The sequence below is a fragment of the Oncorhynchus nerka genome, linkage group LG13, assembly GCF_034236695.1.
Source record: "Oncorhynchus nerka isolate Pitt River linkage group LG13, Oner_Uvic_2.0, whole genome shotgun sequence".
NCBI classification, from domain to species: domain Eukaryota; kingdom Metazoa; phylum Chordata; class Actinopteri; order Salmoniformes; family Salmonidae; genus Oncorhynchus; species Oncorhynchus nerka.
Genome location: NC_088408.1, coordinates 5,775,053 through 5,792,264, shown reverse-complemented (window position 1 = coordinate 5,792,264; position 17,212 = coordinate 5,775,053). Strand labels below are relative to the sequence as shown.

Sequence of the window (17,212 nt, the reverse complement as noted above, 5' to 3'; positions counted from 1 at the left end):
AAGAGCGATTACAGCTGTGAGTCTTTCTGGGTAAGTCTCTAAGAGTGATTATAGCTGTGAGTCTTTCTGGGTAAGTCTCTAAGAGCGATTATAGCTGTGAGTCTTTCTGGGTAAGTCTCTAAGAGCGATTACAGCCGTGAGTCTTTCTGGGTAAGTCTCTAAGAGTGATTATAGCTGTGAGTCTTTCTGGGTAAGTCTCTAAGAGTGATTATAGCTGTGAGTCTTTCTGGGTAAGTCTCCGAGCTTTACACACCTGGATTGTACAATATTTGCCCATTACTATTTTATTTTATTGAAGTTGGTTGTTGATCATGGCTAGAAAGCCATTTTCAAGTCTTACCATACATTTTCAAGCTAATTTAAGTCGAAACTGTAGCTAAGACATTCAGGATCATTCAAAGTTGTCATGGTAATTAACTCCAGTGTATATTTGGCCGTGTGTTTTAGGTTACTGCCCTGCTGAAAGGTGAATGTGTCTCTCAGTGTCTGTTGGAAAGCAGATTGAATCAGGTTTTCCTCTAGGATTTTGCCTTTTGACACACACACGCGCACACACACACGCACACACACACGCACACACACACACACTCTAAAGTAATGTGTTGACTTACTAAGGGTAGGTAGGGTAGCATGGCCAGCGGCCCTCGTGTTTCACTGTATAGGATTACATTTCATTCCCGTGGATCAACTTTTTTCTGTTCTGACATCTAGCTGATAGCCCCTGAAATCCCCCTGCATTCCGTGTCTTTAAGTTCAAGTTGTATTCCGTTTCCCCAAAAACTAATTTGCATAATCATGACAATATGATGCCACCATGGATCCTGGACTTCCTGACACATGATAAGGGTAGGAAACACCCTTTCCAGGGGGTGCGTGCTTTAGTCCACTCTGTGCTCCCTGTTCACCCACGACTGCATGGCCAAGCACGACTCCAACACCATCATTACGTTTTCTGATGACACAACACCGACAACGATGAGACTGCCAATAAGGAGTAGGTCAGAGACCTGGCAGTGAGCAAGACAAAATAACTGATCGTGGACAATAGGACAAGGAGGGCCGAACAGGCCCCCATTAACATTGACGGGGCTGTAGTCGAGCGGGTCGAGAGTTTCAAGTTCCTTAGTGTCCACATCAACAACTAACTATCATGGTCCGAACATACCAAGACAGTAGTGAAGAGGGCACGACAATACCTTTCGCCTCTCAGGAGACTGAAAAGAATTGTCATGGCTCCCCGGATCCTCAAAAGGTTCTACAGCTGCACCATCGAGAGCATCCTGACTGATTGCATCACTGCCTGGTATGGAATTTGCTCGGCATCCGACCGTAAGGCGCTACACTGGGGCCAAGCTTCCTGCCATCCAGGGCCTATATACAAAGCAGTGTCAGAGGAAAGCCCAAAAAATTGTCAAAGACTCCAGTCACCCAAGTCTTAGACTGTTTTCTCGGCTACCGCACAACAAGCGGTACCGGAGCGCCAAGTCGAGGTCCAAAATGCTCCTTAATAGCGTCTACCCCCAAGCCATAAGACTGCTGAAGAATTAATCAAATGGCCACCCGGACTATTTACAATGACCCCCCCCCCCACCTTATTTTTACACTGCTGCTACTCGTTGTTTGTTGTCTATACATAGTCACTTCACCCCTACCTTCCTACATGTACAAATTACCTCGACTAACCTGTACCCCACACATATACAATTATCTGTAAGGCCTTAGTCTAGCAGTACATTTCAAGCACAGATTCAACCACAAAAACCAGGGAGGTTTTTCAATGCTTCGTAAAGAAGGGCACCTATTGGTAGATAGGTAAAAAATAGATAAAAAAGCAGACATTGAATATGCCTTTGAGCATGGCAAAGTTATTAATGAATTACATTGGATTGTGTATCAATACACCCAGTCACTACACATATACAGGCGTCCTTCTTAACTCAGTTGCCAGAGAGGAAGGAAACTGTTCAGGGATTTCACCATGAGGTCAATGGTGATTTTAAAACAGTTACAGAGTTTTAATGGCTGTGATAGGAGACAACTGAGGATGGATCAACAACATTGTAGTTACTCCACAATACTAACCTAAATGACAAAGTGATAAGAAGGAAGCCTGTACAGAATTGTTTTTTTTTCTCCAAAACATGCATCCTGTTTGCAGTAAGGCACTAAAGTAAAACTGCCAAAAACACAAAGTGTAATTTTTGTGGCAAATCCAATACAACACATCACTGATTACCGCTCTTCATATTTTCAAGCACGGTGGTGGCTGCATCGTGTTATGGTTATGCTTGTCATCGGCAACGACTAAGGAGGTTTTTTTAGGATAAAAACAGGCATACTCCTAGAGGAAAACGTAATTTTTTTACAGGGAAGTCAAACTGAGACTAGGGTCTCTTTTTACAGATGAGCCCGGCATAAATACAGTGCATTTAGGAAGTATTCAGAACCCTTGACTTTTTCCACATTTTGTTTTCGTTACAGCCTTGTTCTAAAATGGATTAAATCGTTTCTCCCCCTCATCAATCTACACACAAAACCCCATAATGACGAAGTTCTGTTCACTTTGCCATTATGGGGTATTGTGTGTAGATTGATCCATTTTAGAATAAGGCTGTAAACATAACAAAATGTGAAAAATGTCAAGGGGTCTGAATACTTTCCGAATGCACTGTACATCAAACATATACACAATTACAAAACATATTAAGAAAAACAGAGACATTTATCAACATAGAGGTCTCAGATCATCACTCTGAACTGGCCAAGAGGGACCAGAACATCTAATTTCAGAGAGCTCTGGAAAGACCAGGGCCCGGATTCACAAAACCTACTTAAGAAGAAATGTATTCTTAACTATAATAGACTTATGAGGAAAGTTAAGCAATGTTGCTATTCCTCAATAAAGTTACTGGAAATGTTGTTTATGCTACTTCTTACGTTTCTCCTTAAGCAAAAAGTTAAGAAGAAATTAGATGATTGAAAATCAAGTTATTGGATGTGTTCTTAGTTCCAACATAGCTAAACCCTTGTCTTAAACTTTAGTCAGTGAGAAAATAAGCTCATGAAAGCAATTAAACATGTTTAATTCACTCAAACTTCATATGGAATTTTCAGTATAGATTATTTTAAACCCAATAACTTGTTTTAGAACAGTCATCTCAGTAGGAAATATGCTAACATGACTGCCATTGCTAGCTAAATCGGTTGCCTAGCAACACACATTTTAAGAAGATTCGCTAGACGATATTTGATTAAATCTTAATCTATTGTTGAGTGTTTTTTTTTCTTAAGTTTTTGCACAAGAAGTGTTATTGTGAATCTGGGCCCAGTCTAAATTGAATTTATGATGATAGATACATAGGAAGTTTCTACATGACTGCTTTGTAGATAAACACAAGAGAATATAATTTGCAAAAACACCACTAGCCAACTACTAATGGGGATGGTTCGTCAGGATAAGGTCAATCAACGAGGAGTTTGCTAGTTTTTAAAAAAAACAGTAATCTGTGTGGGTTTCACTATTAGCTGAGTCTAGTAGTTGAACACAAGACATATATTCTTCAATCTGATCTGAGGCATGTGTAAACCAGTCTAGATTTAGATATCCAAGCACAACCAGTTCAGATACCAGAAATCGTTTTAAATAATCAGAAATCATGCCAACAGCCTTCACCCGAGCGGCTGGGGGTGCGGAAGACCACAGCAATAAATAAATGCATCTTTTGGTTTATGGACACTTTTTTTTTGTTAAACTAACAGCTCACACATTTTAAGACAGCATGATACCGTAAGAGAAGATTTAACATAAATAGCCACCCCTCCCCCTGTTTTTTTTTTTTTTATCTAAAAATGTTTCAGTCCGCAATGGCAACGTCCTTATCGATAATCATATTATTAAACCAGGTCTCTGAGATAACCAGAACGTCTGGGCAAGTGTCAAGCACCCAGACATCCAGGAAGTCCAGTTTAGACATCAGGCGTCGCATATTACTATGTAACAGTATAACCCCTCTGTGAGATTTGAAAACAGCAGGAGTATCCATGGTGACACAAGACTCAATAGAACTGGATTAACTAGCCACGATAAACTTCCTGATTGGATTCAAAGTCACAGAGCAAATAGGAGAATTCAGGTACATTTTAGCATAAGATTACTATTGACAACACCCCTATGCTGACAAGCACATGTTGCAAAACAATATCTTGATATAAAACTATTAATAGCATAGGTGGCGCTAACAACAGTGGGTTCCTTACGACGGCTAACGGAGCGATCAATGGAAATTAAATTAACAGGCACAGAATTACTATTGACAAAACCCCTATCAATATTGGAAGCTGTGGTGGAATGATATCGTTGTGATTTAATGGTAGTAATTACCCTTTGAGGAGCTTGATTTGATCAGTCGAGGCCTCAGCGCTGCCTTGTAGTGTTTGGACAGGATGGATTATTTTATTTCACCTTTATTTAACCAGGTAGGCCAGTTGAGAACAAGTTCTCATTTACAACTGCGACCTGGCCAAGATAAAGCAAAGCAGTCGACAAAAACAACAACACAGAGTTAGTTACACATGGAATAAACAAACATACAGTCAATTTCACAATATGAAAAAAAGTCTATATACAGTGTGCGCAAATTTTTATTTGATTTATTTATTTTATTTCACCTTTATTTAACCAGGTAGGCAAGTTGAGAACAAGTTCTCATTTACAATTGCGACCTGGCCAAGATAAAGCAAAGCAGTTCGACAGATACAACGACACAGAGTTACACATGGAGTAAAACAAACATACAGTCAATAATACAGTATAAACAAGTCTATATACAATGTGAGCAAATGAGGTGAGAAGGGAGGTAAAGGCAAAAAGGCCATGGTGGCAAAGTAAATACAATATAGCAAGTAAAACACTGGAATGGTAGTTTTGCAATGGAAGAATGTGCAAAGTAGAAATAAAAATAATGGGGTGCAAAGGAGCAAAATAAATTAATAAATTAAATACAGTTGGGAAAGAGGTAGTTGTTTGGGCTAAATTATAGGTGGGCTATGTACAGGTGCAGTAATCTGTGAGCTGCTCTGACAGTTGGTGCTTTAAGCTAGTGAGGGAGATAAGTGTTTCCAGTTTCAGAGATTTTTGTAGTTCGTTACAGTCATTGGCAGCAGAGAACTGGAAGGAGAGGCGGCCAAAGAAAGAATTGGTTTTGGGGGTGACTAGAGAGATATACCTGCTGGAGCGTGTGCTACAGGTGGGAGATGCTATGGTGACCAGCGAGCTGAGATAAGGGGGGACTTTACCTAGCAGGGTCTTGTAGATGACATGGAGCCAGTGGGTTTGGCGACGAGTATGAAGCGAGGGCCAGCCAACGAGAGCGTACAGGTCGCAATGGTGGGTAGTATATGGGGCTTTGGTGACAAAACGGATTGCACTGTGATAGACTGCATCCAATTTGTTGAGTAGGGTATTGGAGGCTATTTTGTAAATGACATCACCAAAGTCGAGGATTGGTAGGATGGTCAGTTTTACAAGGGTATGTTTGGCAGCATGAGTGAAGGATGCTTGGTGAGATAAGGGAGGTAAAGGCAATAAATAGGCCATGGTGGCAAAATAATTACAATTTAGCAATTAAACACTGGAGTGATAAATGTGCAGAAGATGAATGTGTATGTAGAGATACTGGGGGTGCAAATGAGCATAACATTATGGGGATGAGGTAGTTGGATGGGCTATTTACAGATGGGCTATGTACAGGTGCATTTTTTTTATTCTGTATTCTTCAACTTTGACATGACATTGTATTTGGTGTAGATCGTTGATAAAAAATGACACATCCATTTTTATCCAACTTTGTAACACAAAAAAAGTTAAATGTCAAGTGGAGGAAGTACTCTCTGAAAGCACTGCATATGTCAATGTTTTAGACTTCGGTCTGGGTTCCTCTCTGACTTCTCTCATGGTATGGGTTCCTCTCTGATTTCTCTCATGGTATGGGTTCTCTGACTTCTCTCATGTATGGGTTCCTCTCTGATTTCTCTCATGGTATGGGTTCCTCTCTGACTTCTCTCATGTATGGGTTCCTCTCTGATTTCTCTCATGGTATGGGTTCCTCTCATGGTATGGGTTCCTCTCTGATTTCTCTCATGGTAGGGGTTCTTCTTTGATTTCTCTCATGGTATGGGCTCCTCTCTGACTTCTCTCATGTATGGGTTCCTCTCTGATTTCTCTCATGGTATGGGTTCTCTGACTTCTCTCATGTATGGGTTCCTCTCTGATTTCTCTCATGGTATGGGTTCTTCTCTGATTTCTCTCATGGTATGGGTTCCTCTCTGATTTCTCTCATGGTAGGGGTTCTTCTCTGATTTTTCTCATGGTATGGGTTCCTCTCTGATTTCTCTCATGGTAGGGGTTCTTCTTTGATTTCTCTCATGGTATGGGTTCCTCTCATGGTATGGGTTCCTCTCTGATTTCTCTCATGGTAGGGGTTCTTCTTTGATTTCTCTCATGGTATGGGTTCCTCTCTGATTTCTCTCATGGTAGGGGTTCTTCTCTGATTTCTCTCATGGTATGGGTTCCTCTCTGATTTCTCTCATGGTAGGGGTTCTTCTCTGATTTCTCTCATGGTAGGGGTTCTTCTCTGATTTCTCTCATGGTATGGGTTCCTCTTTGATTTCTCTCATGGTATGGGTTCCTCTCTGACTTCTCATGTATGGGTTCCTCTCTGATTTCTCTCATGGTAGGGGTTCTTCTCTGATTTCTCTCATGGTATGGGTTCTTCTCTGATTTCTCTCATGGTATGGGTTCCTCTCTGATTTCTCTCATGGTATGGGTTCCTCTCTGATTTCTCTCATGGTATGGGTTCCTCTCTGATTTCTCTCATGGTATGGGTTCATCCACTGGAGAACTAGAGAACATTGTTTCCAAGCTCATGAGCTACATGAAGATGTAGAGAGACATTCCGCTCGGTGATGGTTGTTAGTACAGAAAACATCTGATATATCTTTTTTTGTGAGTTTTATCAAGTGAAAAGTGAAAACACATACGTTACTTTGGGGACGAAGCAGCTCTGGACACTAATGCTACTTTTCTAACCTTTCTGTCTGTCCATCTGGCAGGACCAGAACATCACAGCCGAAGAGGGCGGGATCGAGCAAGGTGACTTCGAGGCGGCATCGTCAGGGGTGACGGGGGACGACCCTGTCGCTGCAGTGGAGGTGGAATGCTGCGGCGGCGGAGCCAACAGCTCTTCCACAGGTGTCCTATCCCTCTCGTCTTCCAGCCAGGACCAGCTATTGGACGATCACCACTTGGAGGAGTGTCCTTTATGCCTCCTCAGCCAACCACGATGCCGGTTCCCTCGCCTCTCTTCCTGTTCCCACCGGGCCTGCTATGACTGCCTGAGACAGTACCTGAAGATTGAAATCTCAGAGAGCAGGGTGGGCATCGCCTGTCCGCAGTGCCCCGAGGCGTTTGCGCCGCAAGATGTGCGCACCATCCTGGATGACTTGACACTACTGGAGAGATTCGAAGAGTACCAGCTGAGACGGTTTCTGGCAGCCGACCCGGACACGCGCTGGTGTCCAGCACCCGACTGCAGGTAGAGTCACCGAGTCATTCAGTTCATTCTTCTGATTCAGATTCGTTTATAGAGTCAGAAGCATCATATTTCAGGGAGTCAATAGTACCAGCTCAGGAGGTGCCCTGCGCCTGACTGCCTGGCTGACTGCCTGACTGCAGATAGAGACACCGAGTCATTCAGTTCATTCTACTGATTCAGATTCGTTTATAGAGTCAGAAGCATCATATTTCAGGGAGTCAATAGTACCAGCTCAGGAGGTGCCCTGCGCCTGACTGCCTGGCTGACTGCCTGACTGCAGATAGAGACACCGAGTCATTCAGTTCATTCTACTGATTCAGATTCGTTTATAGAGTCAGAAGCATCATATTTCAGGGAGTCAATAGTACCAGCTCAGGAGGTGCCCTGCGCCTGACTGCCTGGCTGACTGCCTGACTGCCTGGCTGACTGCCTGGCTGACTGCCTGGCTGACTGCCTGGCTGCAGATAGAGCCATTGGAACAAGTACACCATCTGATAATTACGTTCCTAAATAATATTTGAGTCAGTCAGCACTATCCAGGGAGTCACGTAACAGGAGCTCAGCGAAGTGACTTTCATATTATGAGTCAGTCAGCACTATCCAGGGAGTCACGTAACAGGAGCTCAGCGAAGTGACTTTCATATTATGAGTCAGTCAGCACTATCCAGGGAGTCACGTAACAGGAGCTCAGCGAAGTGACTTTCATATTATGAGTCAGTCAGCACTATCCAGGGAGTCACGTAACAGGAGCTCAGCGAAGTGACTTTCATATTATGAGTCAGTCAGCACTATCCAGGGAGTCACGTAACAGGAGCTCAGCGAAGTGACTTTCATATTATGAGTCAGTCAGCACTATCCAGGAGTCACGTAACAGGAGCTCAGCGAAGTGACTTTCATATTATGAGTCAGTCAGCACTATCCAGGGAGTCACGTAACAGGAGCTCAGCGAAGTGACTTTCATATTATGAGTCAGTCAGCACTATCCAGGGAGTCACGTAACAGGAGCTCAGCGAAGTGACTTTCATATTATGAGTCAGTCAGCACTATCCAGGGAGTCACGTAACAGGAGCTCAGCGAAGTGACTTTCATATTATGAGTCAGTCAGCACTATCCAGGGAGTCACGTAACAGGAGCCCAGCGAAGTGACATTCATATTATGACGAGCAGGATACAAAGACTTCTCTCACAGCTCGAGTGTCCCTTCACGCAGTTACGTGGTGGTAGATACGGGACCAAAAACAGCAGAGAAGTTGAGCCTTGCGCTTCAATTCTCTTTCGTTTTTTTTTGTTGTTGTTGCGGAAATTGGAAACTAAATGTTAGTTTAAGTTCACCAAAAGGCCGGCTCTGAATGCATGTGGGGGTGTGGATGTGGGTACGCACTGTGGCCCCTCGTGATGAATTTCTTATTTTATTTGTGCCACCCCCCCACTCCCAACCTCCATCAGTTGGACGTTCTATATCAGACCTCCATTATTTATTTGACGAGGTATTACTGGGGCCAGGAAGTGAGCAGGAAGTGAGCAGGAAGTGAGCAGAACGTCTTTCAAGTATCCAGCAATCCAGCCTTGAATTCGTAGCTGTGACTCATATTCCTAATAGACACATATTCCACAAGGTCTTAGACTTCTTAGACGCTTAATACTAGAGCCTATTCAGTTTTTCAATGTGTGTTATTTTGTGTGTGAGACTGACTGTGTGTGTGTGTGTCTGTTTTCACTGTGTGTGACAAAATGGGTTTTAGTGACATTTTGAGTTAAATTTCTACAGAATTGTGTGTGTGTGAGACTGTGTGTGAGAGACTGACTGAGTGTGTGTGTGTGAGACTAAGTGTGTGTGTCTGTTTTCACTGTGTGTGACTAAATGAGTTCTAGTGACATTTTGAGTTAAATTTCTACAGAATTCTGTGTGTGTCTGTCTGACAGGTCCCTGCTTCCATCTTATGTTTTCGAGACTATGCATGACTATATTGTAGCGACCTTCTGGGTACAATAGGATGACCGTTTCTCGTTTTTTTAAAAATGACAAAGTTTTCTTGTCTATTTGGTATACGTTCTATTCTCTCTGTGTCTCCTCAGCAAGGCAGTGGTAACATACTGTCTTAAATGATCTGTTCTGTTCTCCTCTCTGTCTCCAGCTTTGCAGTGATAGCGTATGGCTGTGCTGAGTGTCCTAAGCTAAGCTGCGGGCGTGAGGGCTGCGACACGGAGTTCTGCTACCACTGTCGGCAGCTGTGGCACCCCGACCAGACGTGTGACCAGGCTCGACGCCAGCGAGCACGCCACACTCCCGGGGGAAATGATGCCTCCACACTATATGTCTTCAACGAGGAGCCTGGAGGAGGTTGGGGAGACACAGGAACACAGATTGCTATACTGTATATTTACATGTACTTAGTCCTATACATACAGTACATGGCCAAAAGTATGTGGACACCTGCTCGTCAAATATCTCATTCCATGGGCATTAATATGGAGTTGGTCCCCCCTTTGATGCTATAACAACCTCCACTCTTCTGGGAAGGCTTTCCACTAGATGTTGAGGACATAGCTGCTATAACAGCCTCTACTCTTCTGGGAAGGCTTTCCACTAGATGTTGAGGACATAGCTGCTATAACAGCCTCCACTCTTCTGGGAAGGCTTTCCACTAGATGTTGAGGACATAGCTGCTATAACAGCCTCCATTCTTCTGGGAAGGCTTTCCACTAGATGTTGGAATATTGCTGCTATAAACAGCCTCCACTCTTCTGGGAAGGATTTCCACTAGATGTTGAGGACATAGCTGCTATAACAGCCTCCACTCTTCTGGGAAGGCTTTCCACTATATGTTGAGGACATAGCTGCTATAACAACCTCCACTCTTCTGGGAAGGCTTTCCACTAGATGTTGAGGACATAGCTGCTATAACAGCCTCCACTCTTCTGGGAAGGCTTTCCACTAGATGTTGAGGACATAGCTGCTATAACAACCTCCACTCTTCTGGGAAGGCTTTCCACTAGATGTTGAGGACATTGCTGCTATAACAGCCTCCACTCTTCTGGGAAGGCTTTCCACTAGATGTTGGAACATTGCTGCTATAACAGCCTCCATTCTTCTGGGAAGGCTTTCCACTAGGTGTTGGAATATTGCTGCTATAAACAGCCTCCACTCTTCTGGGAAGGCTTTCCACTAGATGTTGAGGACATAGCTGCTATAACAGCCTCCACTCTTCTGGGAAGGCTTTCCACTAGATGTTGAGGACATAGCTGCTATAACAACCTCCACTCTTCTGGGAAGGCTTTCCACTAGATGTTGAGGACATAGCTGCTATAACAGCCTCCACTCTTCTGGGAAGGCTTTCCACTAGATGTTGAGGACATAGCTGCTATAACAACCTCCACTCTTCTGGGAAGGCTTTCCACTAGATGTTGAGGACATAGCTGCTATAACAGCCTCCACTCTTCTGGGAAGGCTTTCCACTAGATGTTGGAACATTGCTGCTATAACAGCCTCCACTCTTCTGGGAAGGCTTTCCACTAGATGTTGGAACATTGCTGCTATAACAGCCTCCACTCTTCTGGGAAGGCTTTCCACTAGATGTTGAGGACATTGCTGCTATAACAGCCTCCACTCTTCTGGGAAGGCTTCCACTAGATGTTGAGGACATAGCTACTATAACAGCCTCCACTCTTCTGGGAAGGCTTTCCACTATGGGAACATTGCTGCTATAACAGCCTCCACTCTTCTGGGAAGGCTTTCCACTAGATGTTGGAACATTGCTGCTATAACAGCCTCCACTCTTCTGGGAAGGCTTTCCACTAGATGTTGGAACATTGCTGCTATAACAGCCTCCACTCTTCTGGGAAGGCTTTCCACTAGATGTTGAGGACATTGCTGCTATAACAGCCTCCACTCTTCTGGGAAGGCTATCCACTAGATGTTGAGGACATAGCTACTATAACAGCCTCCACTCTTCTGGGAAGGCTTTCCACTAGATGTAGGAACATTGCTGCTATAACAGCCTCCACTCTTCTGGGAAGGCTTTCCACTAGATGTAGGAACATTGCTGCTATAACAGCCTCCACTCTTCTGGGAAGGCTTTCCACTAGATGTAGGAACATTGCTGCTATAACAGCCTCCACTCTTCTGGGAAGGCTTTCCACTAGATGTTGGAACATTGCTGCAGGTATTTGCTTCCGTTCTGCCACAAGAGCATTAGTGAGATCAGGCACTGATTTTGGGCGATTAAGCCTGGCTCGCAGTCGGCGTTCCAATTCTTTCCAAAGGTTTTCGAAGGGGTTGAGGTTAGGGCTCTGTGCAGGCCAGTCAAGTTCTACCACACTGATCTCGACAAACCATTTCTGTATGGACCTCGCTTTGTGCATGGGGGCATTGTCATGCTGAAACAGGAAAGGGCCTTCCCCAAACTGTTGCCACAAAGTTGGAAGCACAGAATCTTCTAGAATGTCATTGTATGCTGTCGTGTTAAGATTTCCCTTCACTGGAACTAAGGGGACTAGCCTCATCCACCAGACTTTACAGTGACACTATGCATTTGAAAAAAAAAAGTTAATTTTTTTTTATTTCACCTTTATTTAACAAGGTAAGCCAGTTGAGAACAAGTTTTCAATTACAACTGCGACCTGGCCAAGATAAAGCAAAGCAGTGCGACAAAAACAACACAGAGTTACACATAAACAAACGTACAGTCAATAACACAAAATAAAAGAAAAATTGAAAAATCTATGTACAGTGTGTGCAAATGTAGAAGAGTAGGGAGGTAGGCAATAAATAGGCCCAATTTAGCATTAATACTGGAGTGATGTGCAGTTGATGATGGGCAAGTAGAGATACTGGGGTGCAAGAGGGTAAGTAATAATATGGGGATGAGGTAGTCGGGTGTGCTATTTACAGATTGGCTGTGTACAGGTATAGTGATCGGTAAGCTTAAAATTAGAGGGCAATATGAGTCTCCAGCATCAGAGATTTTTGCAATTCGTTCCAGTCATTGGCGGCAGAGAACTGGAAGGAAAGGTGGCCAAAGGAAGTGTTGGCTTTGGGGATGACCAGTGCAGTATACCTGCTGGAGCGTGTGCTATGGGTGGGTGTTGCTATGGTGACCAGTGAGCTGAGAAAAGGCAGGGCTTTACTTATAGATGACCTGGAGCCAGTTGGTTTGGCGACGGATATGTAGCGAGGGCCAGCCAACGAGAGCATACAGGTCGCAGTGGTGGGTAGTATATGGGGCTTTGGTGACAAAACGGATGGCACTGTGATAGACTACATCCAGTTTGCTGAGTAGAAGGTTGAGGGCTAATTTGTAGATGACATCGCCGAAGTCAAGGATCGGTAGGATAGTCAGTGTTACGAGGGTATGTTTGGCGGCATGAGTGAAGGAGGCTTTCATGAGAAATAGGAAGCCGATTCTAGATTTGATTTTGGATTGGAGATGCTTAATGTGAGTCTGGAAGGAGAGTTTTTACAGTCTAACCAAACACCTAGGTATTTGTAGTTGTCCACGTATTCTAGGTCAGAACCGTCCAGAGTAGTGATGCTAGTCGGGCGGAATAGTGCGGGCAGCAATCGGTTGAAGAGCATGCACTTATTTTACTAGCATTTAAAAGCTAGTAAGAATTTTGTTAGCACAGTGTCCAAAGAAGGGCCAGATGTATACAGAATGTTGTCGTCTGCGTAGAGGTGGATCAGAGAATCACCAGCAGCAAGAGCGACATCATTGATATATACAGAGAAAGGAGTCGGCCCGAGAATTGAACCCTGTCGAACCCCCATAGAGACTGCCAGAGGTACGGACAACAGGCCCTCCAATTTGACACACTGAACTCTGTCTGAGAAGTAGTTGGTGAACCAGGCGAGGCAGTCATTCGAGAAGCCAAAGCTTCAGCTAGTCTGCTGATAAGAATGCAGTGATTGACAGAGTCGAAAGCCTTGGCCAGGTTGATGAAGACGGCTTAGAATACGTGGACAACTACAAATACCTCTTTTATCGATGGCGGTTATGATATCACGACCTTGAGCGTGGCTGAGGTGCACACGACCAGCTCGGAAACCAGATGCATAGTGGAGAAGGCACGGTGGGAGAAATTCGATGATCTGTTTTTAACTTGACTTTCGAAGATTTTAAAGGCAGGGCAGGATGGATAAGGTCTATAATATTTTGGGACTAGAGTGGCCCTTTGAAGAGGGGGATGTGCTTTCAATCTTTGGGGATTTCAGTGATAAAAAAGAGAGGTTGAATAGGCTCGTAATAGGGGGTTGCAACAATTTCTGCTATTATTTTAGAAAGAGAGGGTCCAGATTGTCTAGTCCAGCATTGGGGCAGGTAGCGTTCTCCTGGCATCCGCCAAACCCAGATTTGTCCGTCGGACTGCCAAATGGGGAAAGTGATTCAAAACTCCAGAGAATGCATTTCACTGCTCCAGAGCCAATACACCACTCCTGAACGCTTGGCAACGCATGGTGATCTTAGGCTTGTTTGCGGCTGCTCGGCCATGAAACCCATTTCATGGGAGAAGTGCTGACGTTGCTTCCAGAAGTTTGGAACTTGGTAGTGAGTGTTGCAACCGAGGACAGACGATTTTTACGCGCTGCTCGCTTCAGCACTCACTGGTCCCGTTCTGTGAGTTTGTGTGGCCTACCACTTCACTGTTGAGCCATTGTTGCTCCTAGACGTTTCCACTTCACAATAACAGCACTTACAGTTGACCGGGCAGCTCTAGCAGGGCAGCAATTTGCCGACTGACTTGTTGGAAAGATGGCATCCTATGGCAGTGCCACATTGAAAGTCACTGAGCTCTTCAGTTAGGCCATTCTCCTGCCAATGTTTGTCTATGGAGATTGCATGGCTGTGTTTTATACACCTGTCAGCAATGGGTTTGTCTGAAATTGCCCAAACCACTAATTTGAAGTGCGTCCACATACTTTTGTACATAGAGGGTAGTACATACTGCTCACGTACTAGTCATGATACAGCACATTTGACGGAGAAGGTAGTCTGACAGGGATACACCCATAATGTTCAGACTGTTCAGGCAGCTTCCTACTGTTCCTTGCTGTTCAGACTGTTCCTGCTGTTCAGACTGTTCCTCCCTATTGTCCTACTGTTCCTGCTGTTCAGACTGACTGTTTTGCTGTTGACTGTTTCTGCTGTTCAGACTGTTCCTGCTGTTCCTGCTGTTCAGACTGTTTCTGCTGTTCCTGCTGTTCAGATGTCCCTATTGTTCCTGCTGTTCAGACTGTTCAGATGTCCCTATTGTTCCGACTGTTCCTTCTGTTCAGACTGTTTCTGCTCTTCCTGCTGTTCAGATGTCCCTATTGTTCCTGCTGTTCAGACTGTTTCTGCTGTTCCTGCTGTTCAGACTGTTCCTGCTGTTCAGACTGTTCCTGCTGTTCAGACTGTTCCTGCTGTTCAGACTGTTCCTGCTGTTCAGACTGTTCCTGCTGTTCAGACTGTTCCTGCTGTTCAGACTGTTCAGACTGTTCCTGCTGTTCAGACTGTTCCTGCTGTTCAGACTGTTCAGACTCAGTTCCTGCTGTTCAGACTGTTCCTGCTGTTCAGACTGTTCCTGCTGTTCAGACTGTTCAGACTGCTGTTCAGACTGTTCCTGCTGTTCAGACTGTTCCTGCTGTTCAGACTGTTCCTACCGTTCAGACTATTCATACTATCCAGACTGTTCCTACTTTTCCTATTGTTGATGCTAGACTTCAGATTTTTCATAGTGCATGTTTCAGACTGTTCAGACTGTTCAGATGTCCCTGTTCAGACTATTCATACTATCCAGACTGTTCCTACTTTTTCCTATTTTTAATACACTTCCAGTTCATACTGTTCCTGCTGTTCCGACTGTTCAGATTGTTCCCATAGGTTACACTGTTCCTATAGGTTACACTGTTCCAGGTTATACTGTTCCTATAGGACTGTTCCTATAGGACTGTTCCTAGGCAGTTACACTGTTCCTATAGGTTATACTGTTCCTATAGGACTGTTCCTATAGGTTATACTGTTCCTATAGGCTGTTCCTATAGGTTATACTGTTCTATGGTTACACTGTTCCTGCTCAGATTTTTTCAGACTGTTCCCGCTGTTCTGTCACAGACTGCTCAGATTTGTTCTACAGTTAGGCTGTTCCGACTGTTCAGACTGTTCCTGCTGTTCAGACTGTTCCTGCTGTTCAGACTGTTCCTGCTGTTCAGACTGTTCCTGCTGTTCAGACTGTTCCTGCTGTTCAGACTGTTCCTGTCTGTTCAGACTGTGCCCAGTTCAGACTGTTCCTGCTGTTCAGACTGTTCCTACCCGTTCAGACTATTCATACTATGCCAGACTGTTCCTACTTTTCCTATTGTTGATGCTGTATAGACTGCTCAGATTTTTCATAGTGCCTTACACACACAGCACATGGTAGTCAGACATCCATTTCCTACTGTTCAGACTGTTCAGATGTCCCTACCGTTCAGACTATTCATACTATCCAGACTGTTCCTACTTTTCCTATTTTTAATGCACTTCCTATTGTTCATACTGTTCCTGCTGTTCAGACTGTTCAGATTGTTCCTATAGGTTACACTGACTATGTTACACCCTATAGGTTATACTGTTCCTATAGGTTACACTGTTCCTATAGGTTAATCTGTTCAGCTTTTCAGACTGTTCCGCTGTTCATGATGTTGATACTGTATAGACTGCTCAGATTTGTTCTACAGTTGAGGCTGTTCCTGCTGTTCGACTGTTCAGATTGTTCCTTAGGTTATACTGTTTCTTTAGGTTAATCTGTTCCTATAGGTTAATCTGTTCGACTGTCCTGAGGCTGTTCCTGCTGTTAGACTGTTCCCACTGTTCTATGTTACACTGTTCCTTTACTGTATAGACTGTTTCTTAGGTTAATCTGTTCAGACTGTTCAGATGTCCCTATTGTTCCTGCTGTTCAGACTGTTCTGCTGTTCCTGCTGTTCAGACTGTTGAGACTGTTCAGACTGTTCCTGCTGTTCAGATTTGTTCCAGACTGTTCAGACTGTTCCTGCTGTTCAGACTGTTCCCCCTGTTCAGACTGTTTCTGCTGTTCCTGCTGTTCAGACTGTTCAGACTGTTCCTGCTGTTCAGACTGTTCCTGCTGTTCAGACTGTTCCTGCTGTTCAGACTGTTCCTGCTGTTCTGTTCAGACTGTTCATACTATCCAGACTGTTCAGACTGTTCCTGCTGTTCCTGTTCAGACTGTTCCTGCTGTTCCAGACTGTTCAGACTGTTCCTGTTCAGACTGTTCAGACTGTTCCTGCTGTTCAGACTGTTTTGCTGTTTCTGCTGTTCAGACTGTTCAGACTGTTCCTGCTGTTCAGACTGTTCAGACTGTTCCTGCTGTTCAGACTGTTCAGACTGTTCCTGCTGTTCAGACTGTTCCTGCTGTTCAGACTGTTCCTGCTGTTCAGACTGTTCCTGCTGTTCAGACTGTTCAGACTGTTCCTGCTGTTCAGACTGTTCCTGCTGTTCAGACTGTTCCTGCTGTTCAGACTGTTCCTGCTGTTCAGACTGTTCCTACCGTTCAGACTATTCATACTATCCAGACTGTTCCTACTTTTCCTATTGTTGATGCTGTATAGACTGCTCAGATTTTCATAGTGCCTTACACACACA

At 44.2% G+C, this 17,212-nt stretch overlaps 1 protein-coding gene across 4 annotated transcripts in view; it reads left to right on the top strand.

Moving 5' to 3' along the window:
* The window catches only part of si:ch211-278j3.3 (E3 ubiquitin-protein ligase RNF19A), a 79,366-nt gene that overhangs the window by 37,433 nt on the left and 24,721 nt on the right, over positions 1 to 17,212 (top strand). For all 4 annotated transcript variants that reach the window (XM_065026142.1, XM_065026139.1, XM_065026141.1 and 1 more), the window contains 2 exons: positions 7,111 to 7,592; positions 9,728 to 9,933. In XM_065026142.1, coding sequence (XP_064882214.1) covers positions 7,111 to 7,592; positions 9,728 to 9,933 — 688 coding nt within the window. The remainder of the gene's footprint in view (positions 1 to 7,110; positions 7,593 to 9,727; positions 9,934 to 17,212) is intronic.